The following is a 13,211-nucleotide window of genomic DNA, read 5'->3' on the forward strand; positions in this document are numbered from 1 at the left end:
TTTTAGTACTTGATCTCAGATCGGAGTTTTGATGGTTCCGTTAGGTCCGTATGGTGATTTTGGACTTGGGCGTATGCCTGGATTTGCATTTGGATATTTCTAGGAGGTTTCAGCACTATTTGGCGAAAGTTGAAAATTTAAAGATTTGGAATGTTCATAAGTTTGACCGAGAGTTGACTTTGATGATATCGGGTTCGAATTATGATTTTGGGAATTGAAATAGCTTTATTATGTAATTTGGGACTTGTAAGCAAAATTTGAGTTCATTCCGAGTTGATTTGATAAGGTTCGGCACGAGTTTTAGAAGTTAAAATATTCAAAGATCATAAGTTCAATTTGAGGTGCGATTCATGATTTTGATGTTGTTATGCGTGATTAGAGTCCTCAAGTAAGTCCATATTATATTATGGGACTTGTTGGTATGTTTGGACGGGGTTCCGAGGGGCTCGGGTGAGTTTCGAATAGGTTTGGGTTGTGTTGCGCTCATTTTTTATATTTCGACGTCGTTTCTTCAAGCATAAATGATACCACATTATGCAAATGAGCCCTAATTTCTATTTTGATTGAAGCATTACATTCGTATCGTAATTTTGGAACCATCGCAACTTGAATCATCAAGTTGCAACATCGTATGAGGAATTTATGGTCATTTTACTAAGAATTGGGTTGCCAGATTTTTCAGATTAATTACGAATTGCCACTGAATTCGTATTTAAAAATCTGCACTATTTTCAAATATTGAAACTAATATATATCCTTCATTATAAGGTCAAATGAAGTAATTCAAAAGCCTAACTTGACTGAAAATTCACGAGGCATCCATTAGAGGCATCAAAAGCGAGTTTCGGGATTGTTTGGCACAAGAAATGAGACTGAACACCTGGGCAAAAACATATAATGTAGAAGGTTTGTTCATTTGGTCATATTTTGAGTCGCGAGCTCGGATTTGGGTGATTTTTGAGGCGATCTTTACCACATTGATTGGGGTATGTGTTTTATTCTCATCTTTTGTTATATTTCATGAATCCATCTTCGTTTTTGGCATTTGATTGATGATTTTAAAGTGAAATTTAGGATTTTTGTCTAAAATGTCATAAAGTAAATTTTTGAGTTTTGAACATCGATTCGGAGTCTTATTTGAGTGAAATTAGTATGGTTGGACTAGTAATTGAATGAATTATTAGACTTTGTGAGTTTCGTCGAGTTTTGAGGTACGGTCCCGAGTTTGACTTTTTGGTTGACTTTAGGCTTTTGATTAAAAATTCAACCTTTATCGATTGTGTTTGCTTCCTTTGGCATTATTTCATGTTCTTTAGTTACTTTTAGATAGTTTTGAGCCGTTCGGAGGTCGGTACACGCGGGATGGAATTTCTTGAGTATTATTTTGCTTGCTCGGTATTGGATTTGGTTTGTTCGAGATAAGTAACATTTCTAAACTTGGTGTTAAAGGTATAAACCCCTGAATATACAAGTTATGTGTTAGGTGTTGAGGTGACGCACATGCTAAGTTATGGGAATGTGGGCATGCACCGTGTAAATTATGACTCTGTTGACTCTGTGGTACTGTGTAGTTACCTAATCTTATTTGTATCAATGAAATTTTTACGTGCTAGCGTAATTGGGTTGTGGTCCATGTTAGAAACTATATTTAGGCTATATGCTTATCCCGTTGGGACCCACTGAGGTCATTTTAGCTATTGGGTTCTTTGCTTAAATTGCATTTACATAGTCAGTCATATTCATTCATTTACATATCATACCTCAGTCCTTGTTATTATATCTTATCACCATTGTTGGACTGATTAGAATGATATTTATGAGCTCGAGAGACTAGAGAGATTGATGACTGAGTTGGGGCCTGAGTGCCGGATTGTGAGTAATATTGAGGGGATCGGGTTGCATGCCGTAGAAGGCCCTATGAGATTTATATATATTATTGATGGGATCGAACTGTAAACCGCAACAAGCCACGTTGGCTTTATATGTATAATTATTATATGGATCGGGCTGCATATCGTAGCAGGCCCTATGGGCTTTATATATATTATTGATGGGATCGGGTTGCACGCTGTAGCAGGCCATGATGGCTTATACTGGCACTGGGCAGGATTTGTCCCTCATAAGTCTAACATATCAGCAATGAGCATAGTATTTATTGATTCATGATGGGATCGGGCTGCGCACCGTAATAGGTACCGTACAATGTTGAGTGACTGAGTGTACTGAGTGATTGTGTAACGACTCGGCAGTTTGTTTTGAGTGTTATAGACTTGTTCCTCTATTTACTGCTTATTTTATGCTCAATTATCGTTATGTGACTTGCCGGGGTAGTGGGTTTGGTTCCGGGGATATTTCAGAATGAGTTGAGACACTTAGTCTCAAGGTTGGAAGCTTTAATTGAAAAGGTTGACTTGATGTTGACTTATGTGTAAATAGCTCCGTAATGGAGTTTTGATGGTTCCGATAGCTCCGTTGGGTGATTTTGGACTTATGAGTGTGTTCGTACAGTAATTTGGAGGCCCGTAGTTGATTTTGGCTTGAAATGACGAAAGTTGAAAAATTAGAAGTTTTGAAAATTGAGAAGCTTGACCGAGAGTTGACTTCCTGGTTACCGAGCTCGAATTTTGGTTTTGGAAGTTGGAATAGGTCTGTTGTGTTATGTTATGACTTGTGTGCAAAATGTGAGGTCAATCGGACTTGATTTGATAGGTTTCGGCATCGAATGTAAAAGTTAAGAGTTCATAAGTTCATTAGGCTTGAATTGGGGTGTGATTTGTGTTTTTGATGTTGTTTGATGTGATTTGTGGCCTCGACTAAGTTCGTATGATATTTTAGGACTTGTTGGTATGTTCGGTTGAGGTCCTAGGGGCCTCGGGTGGATTTCGGATGGTTATCAGAGTGGAATTTAACTTGGAAGATTGCTGAAGTTTTCTAGTGTTACAGGTCTGGTTTGCTTATACACGATCACATGGGAAGGTCCGCGATCGCGTAGGCTTATTTTGGGCAGCTGGGATTGTGTTCTATGCATTCGCGAATTTTTGTCTCTGATCGTGTAAGCTGGAGGAAGCAGTGAATCGTGAACGCGTTGGCTAAGCTGCTTTCGCGAAGAGGTAATGAGGCAGGAGCTGGTCACGCGCTTTGTTCTTCGTGACCGTGTGAAGAGGGTCCCGATCGCGTAGGTCTGAGGAGTCAGTGATTCGTGTTCGCGTGGAGCTTTTCGCGTTCGCATAGAGTTAATTCTGGGGCAGCTTAGTTTTGTGCTTCGCGATCGCGAGGCATTTTCCGCGATCGCGATTGAGGACTTCTGGGCAGAATTTAAAGTCTCAAAAATGAGGGTTTGAGTTTATTCCACAATTTGATTTTGGGAGCTCGGATTGAGGCGATTCATGGAGAGATTTTCAAGGGAGTAAATAGGGTAAGTGATTTTAACTTGATTTTGGTTAAATTACATGAATATATCCTTGATTTCATCATTTAATTAGTGATTTGGGTTAAAGAATTTGGGGAAAATGGAGAAAACTTCGTAGGCCGAATTTTTGGGATTTGAGCGGTATTTTGGTGCCGGATTTATGTAATTTTGGGATGGTTGGATTCGTGATTGAATGAGTGTTTGGATTTTGTAACTTTTATCAAATTCTGAGACGTGGGCCCAGGGGTTGACCTTTGAGTTGTCTTTTTGACTTTTGATTAAAAACTTAGCATTTTCATATGGAATTGATTCCTATAGGTTGAGTTGATTGTATCGAATTATTTGTGCCTAGATTTGAGGCATTCAGAGGATGATTCAAGCAAGGGCTTGTTGAAGTAGAGATTTGCACGGTTTGAGGTAAGTAACACTTCTAAACTTAGTTCTGAGGGTATGAATCCCTGAAATTACGTGCTATGTGATTGGTGTTGAGGTGACGCGCATGCTAGGTGACAGACGTGTGGGCATGCAACGTAGTAATTGTGATTCAGTCGATTCTATAGATTTGTGTAGCTATCTTATCTGAATATTATTACTGTACTCTATGTGTTAGAGCACTTGAACTGTGATTTATGTTAGAAATCATGTTTAGGCTATGTGCTGGTACTATTGGGCCCCATAGTGGTCGTTATTTGTTGTTGAGTTATTTTCTTAATTGAAGTTATTTACTCAGTCGCATTCATCATTGCATATCATATCTCAGTCTCTATTATCATACATTGTCACATTGTGTATCATTGATTTGGGCTGCTTAGCATGAGTGTTGTGAGCCCCAGAGACTGGAGAGATTGATGACTAAGTGAGGCCGAGGGCCTGTTTGTGAGTGATATTGATGTGATCAGGCTGCACGCCATAGTGGACATTATTGATTCATGATGTGACCGTGATACGCACCACGACAGGATTTATTAGCGCTTGGGCTGGATCTGCCCCTCCGGAGTCTGCACACCTACAGTAAGCGTAGTTGCTAGTGATTCAAGATGGGATCGGGTTGTAAGCCGCAGCGGGTACCGTACAATCCTGAGTGATTGAGTGTGATGAGTGACAATTGAGACAGTCAGGTTGAGTACTCTAAGAGTGTGAGTACGCGAGGCTTCCATTGTGTTGCATCACATACGATATGCATATTGGTATGTAGATGTAGAGATGTCATATTTCTCATATCATTCACACTTGACATATTTTATCTGTTTAAGTTTAACTGTTTAACCTGGAAGCATATCTACATTCCTGTATTGGTACCTGTAGATTATGATGTTTCTCTGAGATATTATTGTCATATGTTCTATAAATTTCTGTACTGTTTAATTCTGTATTTGGACTGAATTGTTCGGACTCGGCACTGATTTCAGTCCAAAGGTTAGACTTGTTACTTATTGAGTTGGTTGTACTCATGCTACACCCTGTACTTCGTATGCATATCCAGGTATTTTCGGACATAGTGGTTGTTGATCTTGGAGCTTCAGCCTTTCAGAGATTTTCGAGGTGTCTGCCTTAGCGTCCGTAGACCTTAACTATCCTCCCCTATCTCTAAGTTTTACTTATTATGTTCTACTTTCTTAGACAGTGTATCAGACTATTTTATTGTATAGATGCTCATGTACTCAGCGACATCCAGATTTTGGGGAAATTCTGTATTGCTTTGTGGCATTTTCATCCAGTTTTATGAGATGTTTACTTACTTAAACCTATTTCGGTATATTTTGAATTTAAAAATGTTAGTATGTGTGAGTTGTCGGCTTGCCTAGTATCATAATAGGCGTCATCACAACATGTTAATTATTGGGTCGTGATAGATTGAGCGTGATGAGTGGGAGTATGAGACAGTGATATTGAGTACTCTGAGAGTGTGAGTACGTGAGTGAATCATTGTGATGCATTGTATTTGACATGCATACTTGACATACATGCATAGAGATGCATTTCCTCGTGTTACACGATTTTCTAATATTCATGACTTCACATGCACATTGACATGTAGGCATAGAGATGTACTTTCCTCATGCTATCTGAGAATGAAACATCTTATCTGTTGTTGAAAGGTTTTGGGAAAATCACAATTTTCTAATTTACTCATATTTTGGTGATTTCGTTGAAAGATTTGAGTTTTACTGTTATTCCTGGAAAGCATGCCTATTTTTCTGTAACTCTGAACGAGTTGAGCATCATATCTTTAAGTTATTACTTGTGTTGATTTTATTATATTGTTACGAGTTGTTCTTAGATGTTGGTATTGGACTCTGACCGTTGTCCAAGCTCGTCACTACTTTCAACCTAAGATTAGGTTTGTTACTTATTGAGTACATGGGGTCGGTTGTACTCATACTACACTTCTGCACCTTGCGTGCAGATTTTGGAGCTCAAATTGTTTTGTATGGCGGAAGCTGGCTGTGAAGATAGACCTGCGTTTTCGGTGATAGTTGCCTCTTGTTCATGGTAGCTTTAGGTTTATAAAAATCTATTTATGTACATTTCAAACTGATGGTGTATTTATTTCATACAAGCTTTGTAAAATCTGAATCTTAGAAGTTCATGATTTGTACTACTAGCCCTTATGGATTCTTTTTATAATAGTTCGGTTATATTATCATTATTTTCTCAGTAGATCTCATTTGAAATTTGATTATTGTTAAATTGGCATACCCAGCGGGTTGGGTTAGGTGTCATCACGATTAGTTGTATTTTGGGTCGTGATAAGTTGATATCAGAGCTGTAGGTTCATAGGTTCTACGAGTCATGAGCAAGTGTCTAGTAGAGTCTTGCAAATTAGTATGATGACCTCCATACCTATCTTCGAGAGGCTACATGGTATTAAGGATAAACACCCCATATTTCTTTCTTTATCGTGCGACATTGATTCAACTTGAAGCGTATTTCTTTGAATTCCTTCCACTCACTCGTATGCGCATGTGAGAGCTCGGTATCAGTTGTACATCGATGGCCTGTGGATTCCATGGATGGGGTGCGAGATGTGTGTTTTGTGTTTTGGTGATGGGACACTCTAGATGACTTGAGGCACAGTTTGGATCGCAGCTTAGGCTTGGTAGTTTTAGTTGTGTGAGCATGTGCTTTTGGACTTCTACGTCTAGTGGTGTCCTTATGAGTGGGACCGGTGGCTGAGTGAGTGGTTGGATGACTATATGATGAGTAGGATGTGACTGCGGGATGTGTTAAGATGGTTTGAATATGATGGGAAGAGTTTTCTTGAGATATGAAAAGTACTATTAGATGCTCGATTTCTGTGGATGTGTCATACAATATTGAGTTACAAAGGTTTGTGAGAGATTCTTTCGTGTTATTTCATTTGTGGAATGAAGTAGATTTTCATGTCTTGTTGATGAGTTCAGACTCAGTAATATTAAGTGATTGCATAGTAATTGTGGCTGTGAAAGGGTATAGAGAGATGTTAGTTTGAGGCTAAGCATGTGGGTTATTACCTGCAGAGTAATCTACGGATGTGTAATCCTTATGATGTTGTGTGGAGGCTTTTATTTCTACCAGTGGGTATAAGTGTTGCAATTTAAGTTTGTATTAGTTGAGAAAGTTGACCTGACTGTCACAAGGATGAATAGGAGCTTAGCAGATGATTTGAGGTATTATATGGTTTGTGTTACATGAGCTTATGGAGGATTTAGTTGAATCTCACTGCGGTATTATGGCAGTAATAAAGTGTGGGCATTATGAGTTATCGAAAGTTGTGTTCTATGGCATTGAGCCAAGTGAGGGAGTCTGCAATCGATGATATGATTGCATGGTTGTGTGTTGTACTGGTTTCGGTTTGAGGCATACTTGTGAATCAGATATGACTTGCAGAGATTGAGATCGAGAATAACTCGAGTAAAGAAATTTCTTGATACGGGTTATATTACACTTTATGGGTATATGGAAATCATGGAAGGATTTGAGTTATTGTTCATGACGGATGTAGTGCGCATGGAGTAGGAGTTTACTCGGTTGCGTTAAGGCGGGGTTACCTTTTTTGGTATTGTTGTGCTAATGGGGCACAGGTCGTTTGGCCCGCTTGGGTGGTGCAATTGAGATTCAAGCAAAGTGGATGACTCTCGAGAGGGTTCTAATGGATTCAATATTTATATGTGGCAATTGAGAATTTTGTTTGGATTTGTATATGGCTAGAATCTGAGATTTACATTGGATGGTGTCGAGACTCGCGGTATTTCTAATCATCATGGATTTACATTTCAGTATCAGGAAGGTGAAGGAAACGACTTTAGATTCACAGAAGGTCTCTTCAGAATGGGTGTCCGTTTATGATACTTTTGGGGTGCTTAAAATGTAATACAACGTCCTATGGGCCTTAAGGCGGTGTGGTTTTTTGCTAGGATTATTTATGGTGAGCTTTGGGAAAGGATCGTGGTGTCCTGGCAAGGAGAAGTTTCAACTTGAGGGTAATTCGGAAGGAACTCGGAGGAATAGGACAACTTTGTAGTATGTTGGATCAGTACGATAATGGATATAATCGGTTCTTTGGGTACTTATGATGTAGTGAGTCTCTACAGGTGTTTCGTGCCAATACTCTAGTGTTTGGCGACCTACGTGGCTTGGTTGAGTTAAAGAGATTCAGTTCTGATGGTTCGGTTATGTGCAAATGGGTTTCAAAGGGTTCTCGATGGTTTCTAACATGATTTGAGATGGATATTTCCTAGCGGCATAAGGAGCATTTTGTATATTATGATTTTTCTCTTAAATGAGATCAAGTGGAAGGTTTCCAGCTAATCGAGTATGTAATCTACTTGTGACCCATGGCCGGTAATGTGGTTCTCGTGTTTTCACATGATCGCATGATAGATGCAGTGTGTCGTGTGGGATTGAGATTTGTATGTGCAAGGGAGCGATTCAGTGTTGAAGAGAGGGTCATGAATTCTTAGACAACATGGACAGTTTTATATGACAAGATAAATGATATTACTACTTGGTATTTCCTGAGAAGACTGCGCATTTCAAAAGGGCGCTTTGTGGTTGGACTTACGGATGCTTCATTGGTATTGCGGTACTCGCCTGGTTGATCGACTGCTGATGTTCGGATTTTGGTATGTGGCACAGAAGAATTATGGAAGTATTTCTCGTAGAATGATTATGTATGAAGGATGTGTTAGTCACTTGAGTAGTGGAGACTAGGAGTCTTAGAGGCATTATAGAAGTCTAATGCTGGTGGTTTGGAGACTGGGAGTCTCAGAGGCAGATTGTTCCTTGGTTGCAGACTGTGAAGGTATGGCCAAAGTCAGATATCTAATAGTTGGTGTTATGGTTAGGCCATTGAGGACTTTTGGAGGGTTATTTATCTATCTATGGATGACCGGAGTCGATTTGGGGCCCGGGGCCCCATTGGTAGGCCAATAAGGATGTGTATTCTACACCAGTTCGTATTTGTTGACTCAACACCGTTATTGTTGAAGGGTGTGTCATTCGGTTTGAGTTGATCTTGAGTGTGTTCTGATATACTCTTTGTGTTACTCTTCTATGCTATGAAGAGTTGTGATTTATTGGTTATATGCGCGTATGATGCGATTCTGTTTGGGCCTTGCATCAGAATTCGAGTGAGATGGTTATTGGAGTGTTGAACAGTTGATTGTGCCTTGGTTATTTTTTTTTCGGGCCGTGGTATATTGTGTTATTTGCTATCCATGGTTATGGTCATGCACTTGTATACTTGATATCAAATTGCCTGTGGTTGTTGATTTAGAGCATTGGGGCTCGAGGTATTTTATATGGACCGGTGTTTGGATGGGTCACGTATTGGAGCGGGGTTATGATGGGATATGATCCTTTATGATAGATTCATGTGTTTTGGTTCTCCTGTGTGTAATGGGTTCCTAGAATTACATTCTGGTGGTAATTGTTGAGCTTGCGGGACGGTTCTCTGATTTGAGTCATTTTTCATTTTTGGGTGCGTCCGGATTATTTCTTATTGGTGCACGGGTTGCACGATTTGTGGTTTTAGGTTGTATTGGTGTGGCATGTCTATAGAACATTTGTGTTTGATGAGATGTGGTCATTGGAAATAGAATCTGTACTATTGGATTTGATTACAGTATTTATGGAGGAAAAATATCGAAAGTCGGCTTATGATTTGGCTTTGGTTCTTAATGGACGAGAGATGGATCCATGACTTGTTGATCTGATGAGTGGTTATGAGTTTTGTATGTTTCTTTCATCATCGGCAGTGTACGAAGGTTTTGAATGATGTTTTACTTGTTATGAGGTTATTACCGGTATTGGATTTGTTTTGACCAGCTACTGTGATCGAGAATTATTACTACGAGTATGCGAGTTGTGTGGTATATCATATGATTACGTCTTGGGTTATGGTTATGGCTTGATTCAGCTTGTTTAGACTTATACAGTATGTAGATGCGAGATTCAGGTCTTGTGAGAAAATCTAGATCTTGGAAATTGGGTTCTAAGTCTTATGAGCTAAGGTTGAACTAAGGATCTTCAGTTATGTTGTGTTATCAAACTTATATGGGCTGGGGTGATGTGGGATCACCCCCGGGTATGTGCGTGGTAAGGTTACACAGTGAATTGATGGCTTTGGAACGACTCTTGGCACGTTCGAGGACTAACATATGTTAAATTGGGGGAGAATGTAATGACCCAACCTATCGTTTTGAGCATTTGTATTCCATTTAGCTGCTTCAAGTCTTGAGTAGCTTCATGTGATGTATTATGAATTGTGTGAATCACCGGTTTTGCTTTTCAGGTTATTCGGAATTCATTTGGAAGAATGATTCTCAACTAGGAAGCTTTAAGTTGGAACAGTTGACAAAGTTTAACTTTTTAGTACTTGACCTCGGATCAATTTTTTGATGTTCCATTAGGCCCGGATGGTGATTTTGGACTTGAGCGTAAGCCTGGATATGTATTTAGATATTTCTAGAAGGTTTCGGCACTATTTGGCGAAAGTTGAAAATTTAAAGATTTGAAATGTTCATAAGTTTGATCGGGAGTTGACTTTGATAATATCAAGTTGGAATTGTGGTTCCGGGAATTGGAATAGCTTCGTTATATCATTTGGGACTTATGTGCAAAATTTGAGTTCATTCCGAGTTGATTTGATAAGGTTCGACATGAGTTTTGGAAGTTGAAAGATTCAAAGTTCATTAAGTTCAATTTGAGGTGCGATTAGTGGTTTTGATGTTGTTATGCTTGATTTCAGGCCTCGAGTAAGTCCGTGTTATGTTATGGGACTTTTTGGTATGTTCGGATGGTGCCCGGAGGGGCTCAGTTGAGTTTCGGATAGGTTTGGATTGTGTTACGCTCATTGTTTATGTTTTGACGTCGTTTTGTCAAAGCACATATGATACCACATTAAGCAAATAAGCTCCAATTTCTGTTTTGATGATGCATTAGATCCGTATGGTAATTTTGAAACCATAGCAACTTGAATCAACAAGTTTCGACATCGTATGAGGAATTTATGGTCATTTTACTAAGAATTGGGTCGCTAGATTTTTTAGATTAATTACGCAATTGCCACTGAATTCGTATTTAAAAATCTGCACTATTTCCAAATATTAAAACCAACATATCTCCTTCATTATAAGGTCAAATCAAGTGATTCAAAATTCTAACTTGACTAGAATTTCATGAGGCATCCATTGGAGGCATCAAAAGCAAGTTTTGGGATTATTTGGCATAAGAAACGAGACAGAACAGTTAGGCAAAAGCATATAATATCGAGGGTTTGTTCATTTTGTCATATTTTGAGTTGGGGAGCTCGGATTTGGGTGATTTTTCTATACGGAGGGATGGATATTGGTTGAGTTTACGGAAGCAAATCGATGCCAAAATCAATCTCTCGCTCTGGTGGAATACCTGTAAGTTCATCTGGAAATACATCTGCGTACGCTTTGACTACTAGAATAGACTAAAGTGTAGGTATCTCGGCATCTGCATCTCTAATTCGTACAATATGATAAATGGACCCTTTTGCGATCATTTTCCTCGCCTTCAGATAGGAAATAAACCTACCTCTGGGTGTCGCTGTATTACCTACCCATTCAAGGACTGGCTCACCCAGAAAATGAATTCTAGCTGTCTTTGCTCGACAATCAACTGTGGCATAGCAAGCTATCAACCAGTCCATGCCCATGATAGCATCAACATCCAACATCTCTAGCTCAACTAGGTCGGTTGAGGTCTGACGACTACATACTGTCACCGTACAACCTCGGTAAACTCGTCTAGCAATAATTGATTCTTCGACCGGTGTAGATACCGCAAAAGGACCACTTAGTATTTCAGGCACTATACCAAACCTCCCCGCGACAAACGGGGTAGTACACGATGAAGTAGATCCTGGGTCTATCAAGGCATAAGCATCGTGAGAGCAAATGGTCAACATACCTGTCACAATGTCTGGTGAAGACTCTTGGTCATGTCGACCTGCTAAAGCATAACTACGATTCTGGTTACCACCTGAACTGGAACCTCTATCTCTGCCTCGACCTCTACCCACCGAAGACTGAGACTAGAAACCTGAAGGATGCACAGACATAGATGATCCTGTTGCTGAATTCGCTGGTTGTGCCATACCCCCAAAATCTCTATTTGGGCAATCTCGTAACATATGCCCCGGACGTCCACATATATAACAAGCATCGGAAATGGCTCGGCATTGGCCCAAGTGTCCTCTACCACAGATGTCACAACATGGCAAAAATGACCATGCCTACCCTGAACCTCGCTGTCGCTACAAACCCGACGCCCGTGAGCTCTCACCTGGTCCTGAGTGAGTATAACGGCCATACCTGTAACCCTGTAACTGAGATGGCGGAGGCCTAGGTGGCCGTTCGAAGTACTGGGGCCTATAACTACCCTGAGACTGCTCTTGAGACCTGGCAAATCTCATCCTTTTACACTGTCCTGACTCAATCCTCTCTATACCCTGCTGCCGACGCCTACCCCTTTCTATATTCTGGGTGAATGCCTGAATCCGGGAGATATCCATACTATCCTACAATGCAGCAGTGGCACATGCCCCAGTCAACTCTAGGGCCAACCCTGGTATAAACCTATGAATCTTGTTCCGCATAGTAGCAACTATAGATGGTGCATATTTGGCCAATGAGTCAAAATAGAGACTATACTCTCGAACACTCATATTGCCCTGTTTGAGGGCTAGAAATTGATCGACTCAAGCCTGTTGGATCTCCCGCGATAAGTACTAGTCAAGGAAGGCATCTGAAAAATTCTCCCAAATAGCTGGAGATGCATCACGCCCCCTGGACCTCTCCCATCCCTCGTACCAAAGAATGGCTATATCTAGGAGTTGAAAAGCTGCTAGCTCAATTGCCTCTTTCTTCGTGGCATGCATAACCTGAAAGATCCTGTGAAGCTGATCTATGAAATCCTGCGGGTCCTCCCTCTGATCTGTTCCCGTAAACTCTGGGAGACTCAAAGCAATAAACTCTCGGACCCTTGAACTCCCAGACCCCTCAGAAGATCCTGCACTAGCGGGTGCCCTAGCATGTTGCTGGGTAGCTACCAAATGTGTCAACAAATGCACCGCACTCCTCAAGTCATGATCTGATGGAAGCAGAGGGGGAACTAGATGTGCGGTCTCCCTAGGAATCTCCTCAGGTGGTGGAGGAGCCGGTAATGGTTGAGTAGGGGTCTCTCCCTGGGCCTCAAATTGGGCCCCATCTACTAAGGGTACCCTGCTAGTCTCCTCATCTACTTTTGTATCTCTCCTCTGGCTAGCCGTAGTCTTCCTAGTCACCGTCAT

General features: G+C 40.5%; 1 protein-coding gene across 1 annotated transcript; it reads right to left on the bottom strand.

The window, feature by feature from the left end:
• Nucleotides 1-12,650: 12,650 nt before the first annotated feature.
• On the bottom strand, nucleotides 12,651-13,211 carry LOC138897345 (uncharacterized). The gene has a single exon (XM_070183309.1). The coding sequence runs from the start codon at nucleotides 13,209-13,211 to the stop codon at nucleotides 12,651-12,653; it is 561 nt and encodes a 186-aa protein (XP_070039410.1).

The sequence above is a fragment of the Nicotiana tomentosiformis genome, chromosome 8 (genome assembly GCF_000390325.3).
Source record: "Nicotiana tomentosiformis chromosome 8, ASM39032v3, whole genome shotgun sequence".
Classification (NCBI taxonomy): Eukaryota; Viridiplantae; Streptophyta; class Magnoliopsida; order Solanales; family Solanaceae; genus Nicotiana; species Nicotiana tomentosiformis.